This window comes from Orcinus orca, chromosome 4 (assembly GCF_937001465.1).
Source record: "Orcinus orca chromosome 4, mOrcOrc1.1, whole genome shotgun sequence".
NCBI classification, from domain to species: domain Eukaryota; kingdom Metazoa; phylum Chordata; class Mammalia; order Artiodactyla; family Delphinidae; genus Orcinus; species Orcinus orca.
Window position 1 is genome coordinate 127,865,242 of NC_064562.1, and position 12,974 is coordinate 127,878,215.

Here is a 12,974-nt window from a genome sequence, read left to right on the forward strand (position 1 = left end):
TAAATAAGTAAAAGCTAGTCCTTGATGCAGGTGTTATTCAAGGGAATAAAAATCAATTAAACCTCATCCAAATTTACTTACATATTTTTAAGTATAAAATAATTAAAATCTGACAGCTATAAATTACTCAAAAAGCATAACATTGTATTCTGCTACTAAGTTTTTCAACAATGATGAGAAGAAAAAAAAAAGAGAGTTGGACCTAGAGTGTTGATGGATAATAGTTCAGAATCTAGAAACCATAGTCTAGTATTTGAAGCCCATACCCAGCCTACAAAGTGACAAGATTATTTTAAGCAAAATGTAATTAACTATTAGTAACCGAATTTATAAAAGAGTCGAAGTGTTATGGTGATATTTCAATTTCCAAAATAATTTACTTTATAAAAGGAATTTCTTAAAGAAGTCTTAACTACTGAAGGGCAGTAAAATACTCAGATGACGTACATCAATATACATACCAATAGTATAAAACTAGATACATGTGTAAGTAATTACAATTGATTACTTATGATGAAACAAGAGTATCCAGTGGTTAAAGTTTAATCACTCATTAAAATAAGGATCTTTAAAATCTTGGTCTCTAATAAATCAGTTTTTCTGTTAACTTCACACCTGATCATTGATGCTAATCCTCAACTCTGGCTGTACATTGGTGTCACCTGGGAGCTTTAAAAAATATTGATGCCTAGGCCCCAACTCAAATCAGTTACATCACAGTCTCTGTCACTGGGGCCTTGGCCCTGGTATATTCTACAAGTACCAATAGAGCAGATATATATGTTTTATACAAACTGTTAGAAAGGAACAAAATTGCCTAATAAAAGTTTGACTTTAAGGGTGACTTAGGTAATTAACATATGACTAGTTACTTCAAATATTTTTTATCCTTTCCATTTACTTAAGTATTCATTCTTCACACACTGTTGAATTCTACAATGTATCAAACCTTGTGCCAGGCACTAAGGAACATAGATGAGTAAAACCTAGCCACTACCTTTAAGAAACACACCTATGTGTTGTTATTTGAACTTGGAAGACAATCTCTGGAAGAGAGATAACATGATGGTTAAGAGTGTGTTTGGAATCAGATCAATCAGAATTCAGATCCTGGCCCTGACACTCAATATGTGACATTGGGCAAGTTGTATAAAATATATGTTTCAGTTTACTTACCTATAAGATGAATGTTATATTATGAATTCCATAGTGGAGCTTTAAGGATTCGACACTTCTTAAGTAGTTAGTATTTTGCCTAGAAAGAATAAGTACTCAATAGATTATAGTCATTAGTATTTATATAATCCCCATACACATTTTCCACATCTTTAACAAATTCCAAATCAGTGAAACAAAATGTATTCTGAATCCTCTAAATGACAATAACCAATGTGGTACAGTTCATAATGGCAGTGTTTGACTTATTATTTTTAATCAGGTAATCTATCATAAAGTTGTGTCTCTACTATAGTATTTGAATGAACACAGTGCAAAAGATGACTCTAAGAGGATGGGTAGTTACCACTGAAAACTCAATGATTCTGAGGGTGATGGTATTTGAAAGCTACCATGATATGAATGTATATGAATAAAATTCATAATATATCATGTAACAATGACATGTAATTTTATTCATTATACACCAGATTCCTGAGTAATAGTTTTTATATAGTTTTCAAGGAACTGAGTTTCTCTTTAATTAATTGGGTGAATTCCTAAGCCACTTCAAAATCTGCCCAAAATGTAAGAAAAAAATAATTTTTGATAGGAGGGATAAAAAGTTAGCTTTTATATGCATATGCCACTAATTTGATATATAATGTTCTATTAGATTAGATAAAGGGATTTTAGATTAATGGAAGACACAGCTTCTACCAATAAGCACTATTAGTGATTTTCTTTTACTTCTACTGTTTCCGATGACTAATGTCTGTCACTATAGGAGAATAGGTATCAGTGATTAAAAAGCCTGTTCTGACCAAGAGATACAGCCAATAGCTAGCAAAAGAAAGGCTGACAGTAATATTTTTGTTGTTGTTCTTGAAGAAGTTGCCTTACTGATTCACACTCTAACCAACAATTATTATTTCTAGTATCCCAGTCATAATCACATCCAACACAAGGTTGGACAAGATTGAATTTGAATTTAATCTTCCCTATTTCATAAGTGCATAATGAATCAACAGATGTAAGGCACAAGTTCCTAGTGAGAGCTAGTTTTGTGACTCACTTGAAATATTATTTCGAAAGTCTTTATTTTTATACTTTTTTAATAACAGCCAAGTGCCAACAAATAAATGTCAATTCATGATGTTATACCACAAGATATGGTAACTAGAAGTCAATAAGAAAGTAATCTTTTAAAGGACTTCCTTTTCATAAAAACATGTTGAAGATGGTTCTGCTGTGAACCTAAAATTACTCTAAAAAATATAGTCTATTTAAAAAAAAAAAAAAGTAAAGATGTTAGCTCAAATAGTGGAAGGTGATATTTGAAACTCAAGGAAGTTAAAGCTGTTTCTCATTTGACAACGTTAATATTTATCTAAGTACATATAGCGGTTAATTTAGCTGTTAGTGTATTTCAAACACTCCTTTTTTAAAAGGTACATGAAGGTAAATTCTTCTGGATGAAGAAAATTATTTTATAAGTAGCAAAACAACTGTTTTGTAAGGCTGGGTTTCTGGTCCAAAGGATATGTATATCCATTTATATATCATCAGGTGTTGAAAACCCAAGTGAACTCTGTGAAAAACGTATGGAGTGTTTTGAGGAAGAGCAGACTCAGGTAGAAGAGGAGTGAAAGGCAGGACTGTAAAGTGGGATTCAACAATATGACCAGCGAGGAAGACAGCAATCCCCAAAACAGGGAGTGAAAGTCTTGAAAAAAGCACTAAGATTTTGTTTGCATAGTTTCTGTTACTTACTAGTAGGTAATTGATGTTACCTACTCTGCCTTATAGTTTATGCTATTGTGTGTCATTGGAGCTATTTTTTTTTAATTGTGCCTTTTCTGTTTGCATTTCTTCTGTAAGAGCCCAAAAGGTCATTACCATTATTTTGAAAGTATTTTGAAAGTATTTTGGAGGCAAAACTATGTCCATCAAATCGAAAACTTTGAAACTCTCATTATAATGCCCTTTGATGCTTTGTAGCTTCTTGGACATTTAGATTTTAAGTGCCCACGTAAGCCAGAGTTGAATAAGGCTACAAATCCATGTTCCAGTGATTTTATAATATCCCAGTTCCCTAACCTGGGAGTTGCTACAGAGCCCCTGTACCTGGCTCTTCTCTCAGCATTTGCATAGAGCTGTATCTCATTTGTATTTCCATCTTTTTTTCAATGAATACGGTATTGGTATATAAATAATATATCTCAGTTGAAAGTCACTTCTGATTTCCTTCTTTATATTTCACGTTATCCATTCCTTCTCTGTGCTAAAGTATCTATTCTGTTGCAGCCGCACCTCTCCATGTCTTGATCGTGACAACAGCAGGTGAACTTCTGCATAATTCTTTCTCTGAACATGTTGCCTCTTCCTCTCCTCCTTTTGTCATTTCCTTCTGCATATACCCTGCCTCAGGATGCTTTAGTGTGACCATACCTAGCGAGAGACAGAGAGAGGGAGAATGATGTATTTTATCCATATCATGGCCATATGGTATAGAGAAAGTGGGTATTTCTTATTTTATTGGAAATTAGGTGGGGTTGTACAAAATGAATATAGACCTAAAGTGAGAGCCTGTCTTGGTCATGGGTCTCCATATCTTAGCTTCTTTTGTGAGAACAAGTGCTACATAGAGCTGAAAAATGCTATTCCAGCAATTATGCAAATTGGTTGAGCTATTTTCAAGTTATAGTAAAGGTTGTGATTTTAAGTGTCACTTAGCAGAGGTTTTTTTTTTTTTAACTATATTCTAGGTGAACCAAGGGCTGAAAGTTTATTAATAGTGCATTTGCTTGCTAGTACTACTTTAAATGCAGCCTTTTGATATTTTACAAATTGTGCTGTAGAATGATTCCAGTGTTCTAAAGATATCCATTATTCTATTTCATTTTAATAAAGTTATTTTTAAAGGTTCTTATCAAACTGCTGATTATTATATTTTATTTTACAGTCATCCATCATGATACTAAAGATTGTCTACAAATAAAACCGTCTTCAATTTTGAAAAATGTACATCCATTCTTTTACTTTTTTCTGAAATACACACTAAATATTATGTTTCTATACATGAACATAGTGAGTGATAAATATTTTGGTGATTTTAACAAGTTTGAGGCACTTTTTTCAAAGCCGTTTTTCATCAGTTTTTCAGTTCATGGAATTTCAAAGATTGGGAAGGAATTAAGGAAATTATAGAGGAGAAAGAGCTCATGATACGGTTTTCTCATAGTGCCCCAGAAATCAGATTTAAGGCCCTCTTGCTATGTATATGTGGATCACTGAAGCACCCTGATGACATTTTTTCCCCTATTTTCAATCAATAACTAACTTCAAATGCTGCAGTGTCCTCCCCGTCCCCACCCCATGGTCCTGGATGAATTAAAAGTAAACCTAAGGATTCATAACTTTTGGGGTGGAGGATATAGTCCTCAAAAGTGCAGAATCATTGTTTTCTGCTGCCTCCTCTGAAGCATGTACCTGTCTAGCTAATCAACTACATATTCCTAGGCAAGTCATCTGCATAATAATGGTGGATTGCTTTGGCTTTTATTCCTTTTAAATTGTGATAACATCGTATCTCACAATTTAGAAAACTTCAATAAGGGTTTCTAATTTGCATGATTGTTGAATTTCATTTGGAGAGTAAGATATACAGTTAAAACCGAGTATGTTACGTGATGTTTTTTGTCTGTACAGTCTGAAGTCAATGTTTAGTGCAGTATGTGTATACATTTTCTGCAAAACTGCTCCTTGACTGTTTTAACCATACAGCAAAAATAGTGTATATTTCTTGCAGGAGTAGCAGTTTATTTTCCAATTAGGAATGCTTCCAGAACATCTGAAATGGAATATTCCAATAGGTTGTCTAACCTAGTTAGAATTTTAACACCAGAAGGCCACCTTAGAGTTTAAGAATTTAATGTCTCTCATGTTATGGATGAGAAAACTGAAACCGAAAGATGTTAAGTGCCTTGCCCGAGGTTACAGCAATAATTCAAGACAGGGATGGATCTCTTGGTATATCAGAGTTGTATCCAGGAAACAGCATGGTACTTGCTGCATTATCTTGTGCTCTGTGATAATAGTATTTTTATATCTTCTTTGAATAGTACAGTTCATAAACCAATGAAAACTCCATATTAAACTGCTTTAGCAAAGTTCCGGGTTCATTGTAGGTATTTAATAAACGTTAGTTTCTCTGTTTATTTTTTAGGTATTATATTATACTATAATTTTTAAGACATATAAAACCATATGGTGCCAGGAAAGGAAAATGATGGGAACAAGCATTTATTGAATTCTATATGCTTTACCCATACATGATTTAATCCTCACTCTGCCCTTAAGTGGTGGTATGATTATCCTTCATTGACAGATGAGGCTTTAGTCAGTGCTCACAAACAGTGGAGCTTAGCTTTAATCCATATACGATACCTCTGTGCATACTTAATTACATGTTTTTACTTCAACTCCTTTCATCTCCAACTGTTTATAGGCATTATCTTGTCCCATTTTTAATCTGGACATATGAGAAAATCATATTTACTTAATCAAACCTAGTATGTGAACTGATTCATATAATGACTCCCTCCTTTCCAACCTTTCACTTTTTCCTATGGTACCAAAAAAAGTAAATGGTCTTTTATAATCTGCTTTTAGCTTTTTGAAATTTTTTTTTAATTTTTATAAATTTATTTCATTTATTTATTTTTGGCCGCTTTGGGTCTTCGTTGCTGCACAAGGGCTTTCTCTAGTTGTGGCGAGCAGGGGCTACTCTTTGTAGTGGTGCATGGGCTTCTCATTGTGGTGGCTTCTCTTGTTGAGGAGCACGAGCTCTAGGCGCGCGGGCTTCAGTAATTGTGGCACGCGGGCTCAGTAGTTGTGGCTCGCAGGCTCTGGAGTGCAGGCTCAGTAGTTGTGGCGCATGGGCTTAGTTGCTCCACGGCACGTGGGGTCTTCCAAGACCAGGGCTCAAACCCATGTCCCCTGCATTGGCAGGCAGATTCTTAACCACTGTACCACCAGGGATGTCCCTTGAAATTGTTTTATACATCACAAAATAACTATCCACTAATTCTACTTCCTATCCAAATAGTGACACCTTTTGATTCTGATTTTTTAAATGAAAATGCTCAAATGCTAACCTAATTTTATATTACAAACTATTGGGATTAATGATTAGCATGTTGACTTTTATCTAAAAGATTTTTCATCAGCACTAGATATAATCTTGAATCATTATTTCTCTTATTCCCTCTTATTTGAAGAAAAGACTTCTTTTGGTATAGAGTTCTACATAGTCAGCTTTTTAATTGGTTGTTTATTCTGCAGTTACATTATTTGAGTCTGATTGGCTTAGGGTATTTTCTTGCTAAATTTGTAAACATTTTTATTAATTTTTACTATCAGTATTTAGCTCTTTCATGACTTCCAATGCTTTTGTTTCTTTCTTGATATCCTTCTGATTTACTTTCCTCTCCATCTCCCTCCCTCCCTCCCCACCCCTTTCTTTGTCTCTTTCTTTCTCTCTCTGTCTCTCTTGTCAAATAATTCCCTCAGTAGAGCTTGTTGCTTTTTGTTACTCTGTTGCATTTCCTTTAGTTATTTGATAAAGACACAAAAACTTGTTTTCATTGGAAATTTAATTTTTCTTTTCTCTGAATTATGCACATGGGCACCTAAATTTTTCCAATTTACTTTGTGTTCCAGTGCAGTACTTAAATATAATTTTCCAGATCTGTGATGACACCGAGACACATATAGTTAAACTTATCTACTTGCAGCTCCGGTCTTTAAGTTCTTTTATTTTCAAATCTTTGGTCTTTCTTCATCCTCTATCAAGGGAAATAAATATATTGGGTCTCTCATTTTGGAGCAGTAAAATACCTATAGAGGAATATTTAACATTGAGGTCGGTCCTTCTCAACTGTTTTGCTATTTTATGAGCTGAAATATCTGAGTGTAGTAATTTGAATGAGGTCTGACTGGATTGTTTGTCCAGGGACCAGAGAATTAAATAACCTTCTATTTTAGGCTTCTTCTCAATAAGAAATAAATATATACAGCTTCTCACAACTTACCATTTTCACTCTTCCATTCATTCACTGTTCAACAATTATTTATTAACTACCTACTATGTGCTCTATTTACATTGTGCTAGGCACTGAGGGGACACAGGAAGAAATATGGAGAACAAGGTCACTGTCATTGTGGCACTGATATGGCTTCTATATATGGTTTAATTCATTTCTCGTTGATTAGGAAAGTAAGTGATTCTGAGTAAGTGAAACCATCATGTGACATTTGGGGCTTAGACTGTGAGCATCTCGGCAGCAGCAACTACGTCTTTACTTTCTGTATTCTCACTTGGTTCCTAGCAGGGCACCTAGTACTTACTAGGAGGGTAACAAATTGTGGCATGAAAAGGGGCGTGGAAATTATGGAGTAAATGAGAACAAAAGAGAATTTTAAAACGATCAGTCAGGGCTTCCCTGGTGGCGCAGTGGTTGAGAGTCCGCCTGCCGATGCAGAGGATACGGGTTCGTGCCCCGGTCCGGGAAGATCCCACATGCCGCGGAGCGGCTGGGCCCATGAGCCATGGCCGCTGAGCCTGTGCGTCCGGAGCCTGTGCTCCGCAATGGGAGAGGCCACAACAGTGAGAGGCCTGCGTACCGCCAAAAAAAAAAAAAAATCAGCCAATGACACAAAATCAGAGAAAGTAATCAAACATATAGTTACTTTAACATTGTTACAGCCAAGAACATAGCTACTTCAATTCATTCCTTAGAGCAGCGGTCTCTAATGTTTTGGGCACCAGGGACCAGTTTCATGGAAGACAGTTTTTCCACAGACAGTGGTCAGGGGGATGGTTTTGGGATGATTCAAGTGCATTACATTTATTGTGCCCTTTATTTCTATTATTATTACATTGTAATATATAATGAAATATTATACAACTCACCATAATGCTGACAGGAGGTGAAGCTCAGGCAGTAATGCGAGCGATGGGGGGCGGGTGTAAATACAGATGAAGCTTCACTTATTTGCCTGCCACTCACCTCCTGCTGTGCGGCCTGGTTCCTAACAAGCCATGGACAGATACCTGTTCCTGGCCCGGGGGTTGGGGCCCCCTGCTTTATCCTGCACCTCTAGAAGATGTTCTAAATGGAGATGTTATGTAGGCCCTAAGCCATCACTGGAATAAACATAGTGGAAATGTAACAGCATGCAACATGAATTGGGAAATTCCCTAAATGCCTTCACATGGTACAAATAGTATTGAAGATTGATAATATCAAGTAGATGTATTATATATAGTTCCTTACTGGTTTGAGTCCCTGTTCTTCACCAGTGCTGCTAGTATTCAAAAGATGAAACAAAATCAGAGAAAGTAGAGAAAGTCAGAAATGTAGCAATGAGTTTGGAACAGCACTGGTTGAAACTTAAGTCACTTTTTTCTAGTTTTTATAAAAATCAACATAAATATCATAGTCAAAAGAAAATAGTAAAATGGAAAAGAAACCTTTATAGTCATCTAGAAGTGTTACCAGTTCTCTCATTCTTTTGAGCAATAGTGCATTTTAAAAGGCAAATAGAAAATAATTTTTTAAGAATTCCTACTTAGTGGGCGGCCTGGCGGCCTGGCGGTGGGCAGGGCGCAAGGGCCGAGGCTGTGGTTTTGTCCCAGGCTCACCTGGCTGAGGGTCGTGAGAAGGCCCAGAGGCGAACTTGACGAGGAGCCCCGCAGCCCGCGCCCCGGTGAAGATCAACCCAGCTACAGCCGGCCAGGAGCCGGCTCTCTGTGAAAATGGCAGGACCAGAGCTGCTGTTCGACTCCAACATCTGCCTCTGGGTGGTCCTGCCTATCGTTATCATCACCTTCTTCATGGGCATGATTTGCCACTACATGTCCATCCTGCTGCAGAGTGACAAGAAGCTCACCCAGGAACAAGTCTCTGACAGTCAAGTCCTAATTCGAAGCAGAGTCCTCAGGGAAAATGGAAAAAAATTCCCAAACAGTCTTTCCTGACACGAAAATATTACTTCAACAGCCCAGAGGATGGGTTTTTTCAAAAAACTAAAAGGAAGGTTGTGCCTCCTTCTCTTATGACTGATCCCACTATGCTCACCAACATGATGAAAGGCAATGTCACAAATGTCCTCCCTCTGATTCTTACTGGTGGATGGATCAACATGGCATTTTCAGGCTTTGTCATAACCAAGGTCCTGTTTCCACGGACCCTCTGTTTTAAGCCTATGCTACAGCAAGAAATTGAACTACTCACATTAGATGCCTCCTGGGTGAGTTCTGCATCCTGGTATTTCCTCAATGTCTTTGGACTTTGGAGCATTTACTCTGTGATTTTGGGCCAAGATAATGCTGCTGTCCAGTCACGGCTAATGCAGGAACAGATGACTGGAGCAGCCATGGCCATGCTCGCAGACATCAATAGAGCCTTTAAGACAGAGTGGGAGGCTTTGGAGCTGACAGACCACCAGTGGGCACTGGATGGTGTCAGAAAGGAGCTCATGGCCAAAGACCTCCACTTCGAAGGCATGTTCAGAAAGGAATTACAGACTTCTATGTTTTTGAAGACGAAGCGGGGTTTAGCTGTGTCAGGAACTCGGAGTAGCGCTTAACCTTGTAACTTTTGTTTTGAGCTAGAGCCTCTCGGAATAAAAAGTGGGATGCATGAGCCGGTGGGTGTGCAGCAAGGATTGTTCTTGTCTGAGCCGGGTTCCCCTTTATGTTTGAAACCAGAGGAAACATTAGGAGTGTGTGCTGGGTGACTTGCCCAGAAACAGCTCTTTTTGAAATATTTTAAATTTTCCTTCTGGTGACTCTAGTAATAAAAGTAAGAGAGAGGGGGGGAACTCAAGCTAGTGATAATATATAAAACTTAGCAAAAATTCAGAAATTTCAAAAAAAGTGTTGTCAGTTAAACCTAATTATTATGTACAGTCATTCTGAATTCTAAACCACAGTAAACTCCTGTTTTCTTGGGATCCAAAAACAAAAAACAGCCTACTTAAACGCTAGTAATAAGAAAAGCAGCCAACATTTTCTCATTGTGATTTGATAAAGACCAGAAATATCCACACTTCAGGATTTAACTGCTGGTTATACTCCCCAGTTTGTGCCACATACTAAAAACTTAGAGGACTGGGTATGAATTGGTAGGTCTAGACCGGCTCCTGCACGTGGGAAGAAGTGTGTCGCCTCTTCTCATGGTCTCATCCTGCACGACCTGCTTCAGACAGGCAGTCTGGGCTCCTTCACATCCATTTGTATTACTAGCAACAGGGTTTCTGTTTAATAGCATGCTTAATGAGTCGTGTTCTGCTATAAAGAGGACGCTAAGGTATTTTTCCTTCACTTATCTAAAAATAACATAAATGTATTGTGTTTCTATCCCATAACTTACTTTGATGAAATATCTTTGAAATGTTTTACATGTTGTCATGGATGCAATGTCTAGGTGTGATGAATCTGGTATAGTTCTGTGCTGGTTAAGCTATCAGTAGATCCATAATACACCTGTATGGTGCTTTCCTCTTTCTGTTTTGGTATAAAAAGCTTGCAAATGCAAGGAGAATTGGGAAAGACAGTAATGTTATTTGTGTAAGGGTGTGCACACTGTGTGTGTCTTTGTGTCTATGTGTATGACCATCAGTTTGCCTGGTTTAATTTTTGCTCCTTGACAAAGTGCGTGCTTCCAAGGCTTTAATGAGTGTTACACTAACATAGTGAGAAGAACTCAAACTAAGCTGCAGAAACAGCCCAAAGGAAACAACTTCAAAGTTCAGACAAACCCTTTCTCTTGGTACACTTAAAATAAACAAACCAAGTCACCTTGGATCATTATTCCCCTATTTACAAGTAATTAGCTTGGCAAAAAAGGAGCAAAAATAATAGATGCCTTTACATTTCTAAATTACTACCTATGACTTTCCATATTCAATTTATTATAATTTGGGGGAAATCATGATGCACAGGTATCCTCCATTAGAATGAGCCCAGGTTTTCCCACTTCAAAACCCAGAATAGAGGGTATTTATAATCTTTGTTTCCTATCTACCCCTTCAATTAGAATGGTATAGTAGGGCTTCCCTGGTGGCACAGTGGTTGAGAGTCCGCCTGCCGATGTAGGGGACACGGGTTCGTGCCCCGGTCCGGGAAGATCCCACATGCTGCGGAGTGGCTGAGCCCGTGAGCCATGGCCGCTGAGCCTGCGCATCCAGAGCCTGTGCTCCGCAGCGGGAGAGGCCACAGCAGTGAGAGGCCCGCGTACCGCAAAAAAAAAAAAATGGTATAGCAGAGAGATTTCTACGTAAGAAGTGAAAAAGTGCATTTTAACCAGTAAATTGGTTCTATCCAAAACATTTGATTACTTTGCTTTTCCTCTTTTTTATTTTTAGAATGTAATGAATTAAAAACCTGCATCCTGGATTAGACGATGTTGGAGCAGGATGCATGCATGGGTTTGATCTTGGGAGAAGGCCTGTGAATTTTTTTGTCATAGAATTATACTAAAATGATCTGGACAAGATGTAATTTTTAAAAGTCAAGTTGAGTTTACTTAGAAAAGCTGCAATTTAGTCTTTCCCCTCTGCTCTATCCTTATATTATTTCAAAATATGGATTTTTCAGGACACACATAGAAGGAAGCAAAAGTATTTGCATTGATAACAAAAGGAAACTAATCCATATTCTTTACATAATTTCATTCTACTTTCTAAGTCAATTGGATATATTTTTAATTTACAATTTATATTTAATATTACCATTATCAAAAAAATTAGAACTCTTCTTTAGCTACAGATCGAAAAATACAAAAATTAAAACAACAACCAAATTAAAATAAAGGCATTGGTATAAAGTAAAATAACTTTTAAGGGCAATTTTTGGCCACCATGCATATAAATAAAAAAGAGATGTTTTAAGAACAGAGCATTATGGAAAAAAAATAACTTGACAAAGCTTGTTTATCTGCCATTGATATTTCTAAACACATCTAACCTTCTATTTTAATTTTTAGTTTCCTGGTTAGTTTTATGGTGGACGCCCGAGGTGGTGCCATGCGAGGATGCAGACACAATGGGCTCCGCATCATCATTCCGCCTCGGAAATGTACTGCCCCAACACGAGTCACCTGCCGACTGGTCAAACGCCATAGACTGGCGACAATGCCTCCAATGGTGGAAGGAGAAGGCCTGGCCAGTCGCCTGATTGAAGTCGGACCTTCGGGTGCTCAGTTCCTTGGGTAAGGGTTTCTGATAAACCTCCCACTTAGTCACCGATGAGCTTGTGTCTTCCACATGAAATCACTAGGATGGAATGGAAAAAGGTACGTCAAAACATTTTGAAAGAAGATTGGCCCCTATGAAATTTTTTTAAGAATTGGAAGTAATGCCTCAATGCTTGACTCCACTTAAATGCCTCTTATTTTAAGGCATTAATGGATTAAACATTCAGGTTAACTGTTATTTACTCTTTCTCTTTGAATGTGATAGTAGGTGCTAGACTCCCAATATGAATAATCATGTTTTGGTCGATGGTAGGTATTTTTTTAATCTGAGATTTAAGTGGTGAAGTCATAGAGAAAACAATACAGTTGGCCCTTGAACAATGCAGGGGTTAGAGGTGCTGACCCTCCACACAGTCAAAACTTTACATATACCTTAGAGTCGGCCTGTGTGGTCCTGTAATATTTACTATTGAAAAAAATCAGGGCACAAGTGGACCTGCCTAGTCATTCAAGGGTCAACTGTACTAGTCTATTACAAATATAAAGTCTTGTATA

At 37.3% G+C, this 12,974-nt stretch overlaps 1 protein-coding gene and 1 pseudogene across 50 annotated transcripts in view; both read left to right on the forward strand.

The window, feature by feature from the left end:
- Positions 1-12,974, forward strand: part of ANK2 (ankyrin 2) — a 683,094-nt gene that overhangs the window by 620,609 nt on the left and 49,511 nt on the right. For 31 of the 50 annotated variants that reach the window (XM_049708929.1, XM_049708962.1, XM_049708963.1 and 28 more), the window contains 2 exons: positions 3,463-3,498; positions 12,210-12,434. In XM_049708929.1, coding sequence (XP_049564886.1) covers positions 3,463-3,498; positions 12,210-12,434 — 261 coding nt within the window. The remainder of the gene's footprint in view (positions 1-3,462; positions 3,499-12,209; positions 12,435-12,974) is intronic. The other 19 variants (XM_033437973.2, XM_049708960.1, XM_049708964.1 and 16 more) reach the window with 1 other exon arrangement.
- LOC117195487 (ER membrane protein complex subunit 3-like) lies at positions 8,978-9,821 on the forward strand (annotated as a pseudogene).